This window comes from Miscanthus floridulus, unplaced genomic scaffold, assembly GCF_019320115.1.
Source record: "Miscanthus floridulus cultivar M001 unplaced genomic scaffold, ASM1932011v1 fs_522_1_2, whole genome shotgun sequence".
Taxonomy (NCBI): Eukaryota; Viridiplantae; Streptophyta; class Magnoliopsida; order Poales; family Poaceae; genus Miscanthus; species Miscanthus floridulus.
Genome location: NW_027096878.1, coordinates 16,683 through 25,813, shown reverse-complemented (window position 1 = coordinate 25,813; position 9,131 = coordinate 16,683). Strand labels below are relative to the sequence as shown.

General features: G+C 48.2%; 1 protein-coding gene and 1 pseudogene across 1 annotated transcript; one reads left to right on the top strand and one right to left on the bottom strand.

Moving 5' to 3' along the window:
* Window positions 1-1,046: 1,046 nt before the first annotated feature.
* On the top strand, window positions 1,047-2,869 carry LOC136532097 (F-box/FBD/LRR-repeat protein At1g13570-like). Its single transcript, XM_066524707.1, has 2 exons — window positions 1,047-1,839; window positions 2,547-2,869. The coding sequence occupies exons 1-2, from the start codon at window positions 1,050-1,052 to the stop codon at window positions 2,867-2,869; spliced, it is 1,113 nt and encodes a 370-aa protein (XP_066380804.1). The 5' UTR covers window positions 1,047-1,049.
* Window positions 2,870-3,337: 468 nt separating this feature from the next.
* LOC136532096 (probable mixed-linked glucan synthase 8) lies at window positions 3,338-5,458 on the bottom strand (annotated as a pseudogene).
* Between the last annotated feature and the right edge of the window lie 3,673 nt (window positions 5,459-9,131).

The following is a 9,131-nucleotide window of genomic DNA, read 5'->3' as shown; positions in this document are numbered from 1 at the left end:
GAAATGGAAAAAAATATTCCCATCACCAATGGTTTCTAGTACTTTGCGCCTAGAAAATCAAAAAATAAGTCCGCTTGAAGCTTTTTAGCCTCCGTCCGTGCTACACCGATGCCACCGCCAACTGCACCATAACCAATCATTCCCGACATCTAGTTCACACCCAGGACCTCTGAAAAGGGAGTCTCTATTGCCTGCTCTATCACTCACTATTCATGCCCCCTAATCCACACGAGAAAAATATAGCTAAAGAATTGTGGAGCTTCCCTATTATATTGGAACCAAAAGGTCAATAGGTTATGAATCATGTCACTAAGAGGGTGTTTGGAAGGGCTCCTTCAGAGGAGCCGGAGCCCTTTTTTAGTTTAAAATAGTTCAGGTTCCTATGTTTTCACTGGAAAAGCAGCTCCTCCTATAAAATGTTTGGTAGAGCTCCTCCAGAAAAGCTCTACAAAACATGCCCTGAGCACGGGGCAGTGCTCCAACGGTTATCCGCAATTCTCCTCTAGTTCATCTAAAAAAATTAGACAATTCCTTCCCTCATTTTTGCATAAAAAGTTCATTAGGTTGAACTAGAAGAGATTGTAGCACCCGGTTTTAATGACAAAACCAGATACACACCGTACATAAGCACAGAAAGTTAAATCTCACATATAGCTACAAATAAGGTGATCAATCAGCAAGTTCTTCCCTTGTGGATGCCATTCTGATTTCATTTGGAACAGCGTCCCAAGGCTTTGCAGCTCACAGATATTATCAAGAAAAATAATCTTACATGAACGAACAACGAAACTGGATGGTGACCATATGTACAATTATAATCAGACTGCATCATCATCATCGCCCTGTGCTAAACAGATACAGTATTGTAGATACACACAGCCAATGAGCCCAAGAGGTGAGCCTTTTTAGAACTTAGAAGAGGGATTGGACGAGACCCCTCCCCTCGCTCATCCTCCTTGGCCCCCTTCCTTCCTCGCCCAAACCCTAGGACCTAAATCGGGACGGGGTTGACATCCTCCTGGATGCCGATCTGATCTCCCCGTACCACCATGGACCGCATCCTCTTCTCTAGAAAGCCGAAGCCGGAGCGGGAGCGGAAGCCGGAGCGCAACAAAGAGATCCCCAGTTACGACGGGCCGGACCTGATCAGCTGCCTCCCGGACGGCGTCCTCGGCGCCATAGTCACCCTCCTCAAACCCGAGGAGGGCGCTCGCACCGCCGTCCTCTCCCGCAGCTGGCGCCCCGTGTGGCGCTCCGCGCCGCTCAACCTTGACGACAGCTTCAGCGGGGTCGTGTACGAAGAAGATCGGATCCGGGTCATCTCCCAGATCCTTGCTGCTCACCCGGGCCCCGTCCGCCACCTCGCCACCACAAACATCCAACTCGACGACAACATCCGCATCTACGACGATTGGCTCTGCCTGACGGTGTTCGACGCGCTCCAGGACCTGGTACTCCATTTCACCTTGAACGGCCTTCGCCCCGATGAGCTGCCCGCCTCTGCACTCCGCTTCGCCTCCCTCCGCGTGCTTGACCTCAGAGGCTGTTCGTTCCCGTCCGGCTGTGGGACGCTGGCCTTCCCCTGCCTGACCTACCTCTCGCTCCGTTACGTCGACATCACTGAGGAGCTCCTCCAGCGCATGATCTCCAATAGCCCCGGCATCGAGTCTTTGGTGCTTCACGCCAATTCCGGCCACCGTCGGCTGCGCCTCTCCCTATCGAGGCTCAGGTACCTGGCCGTCTCGGTCAGCCCCATGCCAAGCAGCAACGTTCTGACCGATCTAGTCGTCGAGGATGCTGCAAGCTTGGAACGTCTTCTTCTGCATGCGATGGAGACTGGTCCGTCGGTAAGGATACTCGGTGCAACAAACCTTAAGATGACGAGGGAATTCACCGTGAGCCATTAAAAAATATAGTAATTTTCTACGAGCCACTGAAAAAGTTTGGTGGACTTCAGCGTCACCTAACTTTTTTTTTCATCTTTCATGCCACTGCCGTTAGATTGGGCTCTAACGGTGTCTGCAGGTGTGAAAAGTTAAAAATACACTTAGGTCTAAATATGTCATTAGTTTTTTTTAGTGTCTTAACTATTTCAAATGAAAAAAACTCAAAACTAGAAAGTTGTAGATCTCGTCGAGATCTATAATTTTTATATAAAAATTATCTTTATTTAATACCACAAAAAAGATATGATTTTTCTAAGATATATTAATCATATCAAATCATATCTTTTTTTGCGGAATTAAATGAAGATAATTTTTATATGAAAATTATAGATCCCGACAAGATCTACAATTTTCTAGTTTTGATTTTTTTTTCCTTTGAAGTCGTTAAGATGCTAAAACAATTAATGACATATTTAGACCTAAGAGTTTTTAACTTTTTACACCTACAGTTTGACACCGTTAGAGCTCAATCTAACGGCAGTGACATGGAGGGCAAAAAAATTAGAGCAGTACGCTGAAGTCCGCCGAACTTTTCCAGTGGCTCACAAAGAATTACAATCTTTTATAATGGCTCACATGGAATTCCCTCCGAGTTGATAGGTTACCTCGCAACTGGCTTCCCCATTGTTGCGCTCAACGACAAGTCAATTTTTAAGAGCATGGTTCCTGTCAGCTTGGTGGAGCGGTTCTCCACTGTCAAGATCTTGGCATTACAGATGCCTGAATTGCCAAAGTTGGAGGTTGTCATAGCCTATTTAAGATGCTTTCCTTGCTTGGAGAAGCTCAAGATCAAGTTCTACTGTTATACCAGCTGGAAGACGACTGGTCCGAAAGACGCTGTGCACTGTGACCCATCTGCTCCTGTCGAGTGTCTTGACCACAGCCTCAAGACAATCGTATATAGGAGAGAAGTCACAGGTTGATTTCGCAAAGTTCTTTGTTGAGAGAGCCAGGATCCTCGAGGTCATGAAGTTCTGTGTCAATGGAGGTTGCACTCCAGAATGGCTTGAAGACCATTGCAGTCAGCTCAATATTGAGAACAGAGCCTCAAGATGTGCTCTGTTTCCTTTCGTGCTCCGGAAGGAGTTGTCCCGCTGTGTCATCTCTAGAGAAGACCCCTTCATAGACTGTACGCCCTGATGATGGCTTCTTGTTCTCGTGTGATGATGGTTTCTTGTTCTCGTCGCCAGTTCCATAAACTAGAAGGAATGTACAGCCAGATGACGTTGTTTTCTTTAATTTTGTATCTTTATTTAGAGTTAAATGCACTGGTGATTCATCAACTTGTGCTCTAGTTTCACTTAGGTCTATCAACTCTGAAAGTGAGTTTTTGGGTCCATCATCTTTGTTTGTGGCGCATTCCTAGCCCATACTCTATTTGTTTCAATTTTTTAATCCAGGTGGCACACGCATGTAGGTGCATGCACATGCGCGTCGGCATCTTGGCGAACGGCCAGCAGCAGCCAGCCGCCGGCGAGGAGCGGGTTGTTGTGGGAGAAGAACATCTCCAGGGACCCGCCCGACCACCGCATGATCTGGAGGAGGCGCTCGGCGAGGTTGATCGGCGCGGTGCCGCGGAAGGCGGCAGGCTCAATGGTGCAGTGCCTGGAGAACCATCCCTGCCGGTGCACGCGGAAGCCGGTGGCCACATCCTCGGTTGCGATGTTGTAGACCCACCCGATGCCCCTGCCCTAGCTAGTCCCAGCTTCGTACGCGCACGCCATGACGTTCAGCAGCTCGGTGGTGATCGACTCATCATCCAGTGTGCACACGGCAGCAGCAGGCCGACGATAGCCGGCGAGCCGTATTGATTCTAGGAAGGGTGTCGAGTTGCCGAAAGCACTAGCATCGACTGCGATGCCGCTGCCATCGTGGTTGCCGGCGCGGAGGTTTTCCGCCGTAGAGCGCGGAGCGACGGAACATGCACCCGGTGCCCAGGTACGACGGGCCTTGGAGGCCGTTGAGAGCGAGCATGGTGCCGTCCAAGAAGACGCGGTTGTGGTTGCAATACCTGTCCTCCGGATCGACGTCGTCGAACCGCTGCGCGAACTGCACGAACGCCGTGTCCTCCCCTTCCCTGGGGTCGAGCATGAAGCACATGGCGGCGCGGAACGCCCCCGAGTTGTTGATGTAGTGGTCGCAGTCGAAGTTGATGATGAAGGGCGCGTTGGAGAGCAGCGCCGACACGCGCAGCTGCACGTTCATGGCGCCGGCCTTCTTCTGGTGGTCGTAGCTGGTCGGGTGCTTCTCGCGTGCCACGTAGACAAGCATGGGCAGATGCGAGTCAGTTGCACTCAGGTCATTGGACATCTGTTGACGACGCCATTGGGCTGCCCAAGCTGAGGCGTATGGCCTGGCTGCTCCAACATCACCTGTCAATGTCAATGCGTGCCAAATTGATTCTAAGTAGTGTAATCTTTCGTCAGCAATGAAATTTGGTACTAACTACTCCACTTTCATCAACAAATGTATAACAATGCATAGGCATGATGATGACAGGGAAATAACAAAAGAAGTACCTTAATAATCGGTGCGTAGTGGCCTTTCATATGGTTCTCTGTTGGATCAATCCATGCACCGGGCCATTGTGTCCCATCAGCCATCCAAGTAGCCTACACGCCTCCTCCAGATTTCCCGGCGGTGTTGTACGCGTCAGACCGCCGGCGAACCGTGTCGAAGAGCATGCCGATCCGCGCCCTGAACTCCTCGTACTCCCGGCGCACGCACCGGTGGTCCTCCACGAAATCCTCCGGCGACCCGCCGGCGTACGTCGGCGCTCTCAGCAGCTCATCATAAAAGCACCTCTCAGGCGCCCTCGGCTCGACGCAGTGCTTCCGGCAGAATGGCACCCACAGCGCGGCGAACCTCGCCGTCTCTTCCAGCGCCTCGTAGTGGACCAGCGCCCGGCCGTCGTCGGAGAGGTAGCAGGCGTGCTTCTCCACCGGGTAGTCGGTGGCGAGGATGGAGAGGACGGAGTTCATTGTGCACAGGATCGGCTGTTCCACGGGGTTCGCCGTGTTGATGAAGACGTCGACCCCCGGGAGGCTGGAGCTGCCGTCCGGGCGCGGGAGGTCGTGCTGCAGCTTGAGCGCGGCGAGGTTGGGGATGCTCTTGATGGGGTTCATCCTCGGGAGCATGTTGAGGAGCCATGAGAAGCCGAACCAGACGTCGCCGGCGACGGAGAGCGCCCACAGCCACTCGATGTCGGCGATGTTGTTCTTCACCCGCCATATGAAGAAGAAGATGATTGCGATCAAACGAGCGAAGATCAAGAACCGGTGGTGTGTGAAAATGTTCTTCAGATTATCCGGCTGGTCGATTTCCACCCAGTACCTGTCCTCGGCGCTTCGCTTCTTCTCAACCGCCGGTTCCGCGCCACCGTTGGCCACGGTCACCGCCACCCGGGCGTGGACGCCGCCGCCGCCGTTCCGGAGCAGCGGCTCGCCGAGGCCAGAGTTAGCGTGACCATCGCGAGCACCACCGGCGCCGCCGGTCGCCGCCGGCGGGGACATGGCTTGCGCGCGCGCGCATCTTGCAAGTTGCGAGTAGGTCAGGTCCTGTCTGTGCGTGTGAATATATCAATATATACGCTTGCCGACGTGCATGCACATGCACCTGCATGCGTGTGCCACCTGGACCCCCGGAGGTGAGGTGTCATGTGGATTAAAAAATTGAAATAAATAGGGTATGGGCTAGAATGCGCCACAAAGAAAGAGGATGGATCCAAAAACCCACTTTCAGAGTTGATGGACCTAAGTGAAACTAGAGTACAAGTTGATGGACCACCAGTGCATTTAACTCCTTTATTTATGTGTTACTACCAGAGGATCGGCAACGACAATTATTATATCAAAAAAAAACGGTAGAATTTATTTGGAGTACACAATCGGCCCAATGCAGCAGATGCTATATAACACATCGCATGTTGAAAAAGATCATAGAGATTCTACGGATGGACAAATCATTCTGAAATCGGAACGTCGTCTGAGGATTTGAGCTGGAGCAAACATAACAATTTTTTTATGTAACACCACACAAGGGACCAAAAAGGAGAACCTCAACCAATACAAAGAGGGAGAGAGAGAGCTCTTAAACTTTCTGCACCACAATTGATGACTTGACACAAGCTCAGTCAACTGTCCCAAGGAGTTGGAAAGTACAATAACACACAAGAGGAAACAGAAACATGTTAAAACATGACATGATTGGCATCGACTGTCATCATCTGATTAAAAGTGTACCCCACTGACTTAAACATAAGTGTGAGCAGGTGCATCACCTAACGCTAATATGACAGGAGAAATCGGCTCACCTTAAGCTTGCTGTTGCTTCTTCTCGAGAATTTTCTTCCAGCGCTTTTGATCAAGCACCAATGTCATGTCTTGCCAGCTCAGATAAATGGTTTCATATGTCAATCAACTTGTATTGGGCAAGGAAAAGAACCGAATGTTAATAAATGGGATTCCATAGATACAGACATACCACCAAGAGGGATTTTATAAGAAAATATACCATTCCTTCACAATGAGGAAAAAAAAACAATTCATGCATCTCAAATGCTAAGGATAACACTAGAACAGTTGAAAATAAAGAATGGCAAATGACTCATTCAATAAGAAACTAAGAATGAAAAAGATGGACCACAAAATCTTAGCAAATTCAGATCAATGAAAAAACATTTGAGTCCCAAAACCTAAGACTCAGAGCATATGCCTAAATTTGATGGGTGCCATAAAACCTGCGAGCCTTAGATCGAAATCAAGAACAGATCCAAACAATCTATACACATGGCAGCTCCATGGTAGAAGATTCTGTAAAAACCATGCAAAATTTATAGATGTGCTACTGGTGAAAATTTAGAAGATTCTGTAAAAACCATGCAATATATATATGATTGAACAGTACCAAGAGCCCAGCGATATCATATATGATTCGAAAAGTGTTCAAAATAGGAAGCTCCCAAACTTCAGTAATTCAGCCAGCACTGCAAGAAAGAATCATGGTCAAGTTTGCAATTGACCTATACTAAACAACAGTTCTGGGTGGTTTTGCATGACTCTCCTTGTGATTTTCAAATCAATGTGCAATTCAGGGACTGACACAAGACAAATATCTACTCCCTTGATCCCTTCTATCCAGTTGAAAGTCATTTTTGCTTCAGCTGCATTAATAAAGGAGGAAACTAAAAACGGGCATGGTTTCTTCATTTCTTCCTAGACTTAAAAATCATTCTTTTAATAGCCTACACAGCATTTAATATTTAGTAGTCAAATATGCACTGTAGAGCATGTTCGGCTGGCTTGTTTTTCCTCTCATAGAATCACTGTTCACGTCCTGCCAGAACAGTATTTTTCTCTCACAACAATCAGCCGGAACAGTATTTTTCAGTCCTGCCGAACAGGGTGGTAATTGTTGACAGATCATCTCCTTCAACTTTTTCAGTGTGCGCCTCAATGCAACACATAATGAACAAGTTTTGTTAGATGCCGATAAATATAATTGGTGGTTGGCAGTCATCATAAAGCAAAGCCTGATGATACTTCTTCCATCCATAAATGTAAGCATTTTTAGGATTTTTAGGACAGATTAAGGAGAGGAAATGACCACGATACCCCAGACCTCAATCAAGTGATCAACACCTTCCTCACAGATAACCAATGCCTCAAATGGCAAACATTAATTAAATGATGAGGGAGGGGAGTGTTCGAGTAGGCAACAAGTGCTTACATTTGTGGAGAAATTTTAAACACTGCAAATGCTTAAATTTGTGGACAGAGGCAGAGGTAGTTGTTTGCAGCCTGCATAGTATAATGCAGAAATGTACTAATGAATACTACTTACTGTATAAAGACAGCCTCTTGCTGCCCAGTATGAATTCAGCAGACACAGACCTGTGGCGCACACCGGACAGAACACTGTTAGGGCGCACTTGGAGCTATTCGCTTTGAATGGTAGTTTACCTCTCACATTCCACATGTGTGCCTCAATTTCGAGCGCTAATCTGACACTCGACAAAGAAAAGTCGTCGTGACGGCGAGCGCCACCGTGACGGCGGCTTTGCCGAGTGTCAAGGTCAAGCACTCGGCAAAGGCCGCCGCTTTGCCGAGCGCCGTTGACTCAGACACTCGGCAAAGGTGGCCACTGTGCTGAGTGTCACCGGCAAGACACTCGGCAAAGGTAGCCTATTTGCTGAGTGTCCTGTCAAGACACTCGGCCAACAGGCGACCTTTGCCGAGTACCTGGCCCGTGGCACTTGGCAAATCTGTGATGTTTGCCGAGTGCATTGGTCTTTGCACTCGACATGTTCTCAGGTAGTCACTTTGCGGAGTGTCATGGCCATTGCACTCGGCAAAATGACTGAAAACATCATTTTTATTTATTTTTTACATCTCATCCAAACAAACAGAAGATATATATAACAAACATCACCAACATCACATATATATCATCAACACCACATATATATCACCAACACCACATATATATCACAAACGTCACATGTCTCACAATATATCACAAATAACTTCACAAGTAATCCAAGTGCTCCATCATCTACAACCACAATTGCAAATAGAAGTACCATTGTATCATCACCAAGATGGCCAATGAGACTGATTTGGTGAAGGATTCGCTGAAGCATGAGGATCGTTCGATGTCGCCGATTGATTCTGCACAAAGGAGAAGAGATTGCATGTGTGAGACAAGATAAATATATACCATACATGAATAAAACTTTCATACTCCACTAGGTTTGACCGTAAGCATGAACATACAAACTAAAACATTTATACTCACAAGAGTAGAATAGTGAGGAGGTGGAGGTGGAGCGAATAGCAAAGGTGGTGGAACTACACCCGTAGCGGCGCCAAGACTTTGCATGTACTGAAGAATCTCCGCCATCCTCCGCTGCTTGGCCTCCCGCTCGGCCTCCACCCTCTCCATTTTCGCCTGCATCTGCTCCTGTATCCTACTCTCTTGTTCCAGCTGGGCCTACAATATATTCACCCTAATGTTACAATAATGTAAAGGAAAGGTATGAAAAAACAATGAACGACGAATAAACCAGGAATAACCTCGAGTGCCTCCACCCGGTGGTGTGAAGTGTCCTGCCGAGGTCATATGGCCAGGCTCGTGCTCGTGTTGCTTGCTCAAATCTGGGAGAGACTGGAAGTAGCGGCTGAGTCA

Excerpts from the sequence above, each read along its gene's own strand:
- LOC136532097 (XM_066524707.1), top strand. The coding sequence starts at position 1,050 with ATGGACCGCATCCTCTTCTCTAGAAAGCCGAAGCCGGAGCGGGAGCGG. Across the intron at positions 1,840-2,546 it reads TCTGCATGCGATGGAGACTG|GTTACCTCGCAACTGGCTTC; the intron begins GTCCGTCGGTAA and ends CCGAGTTGATAG.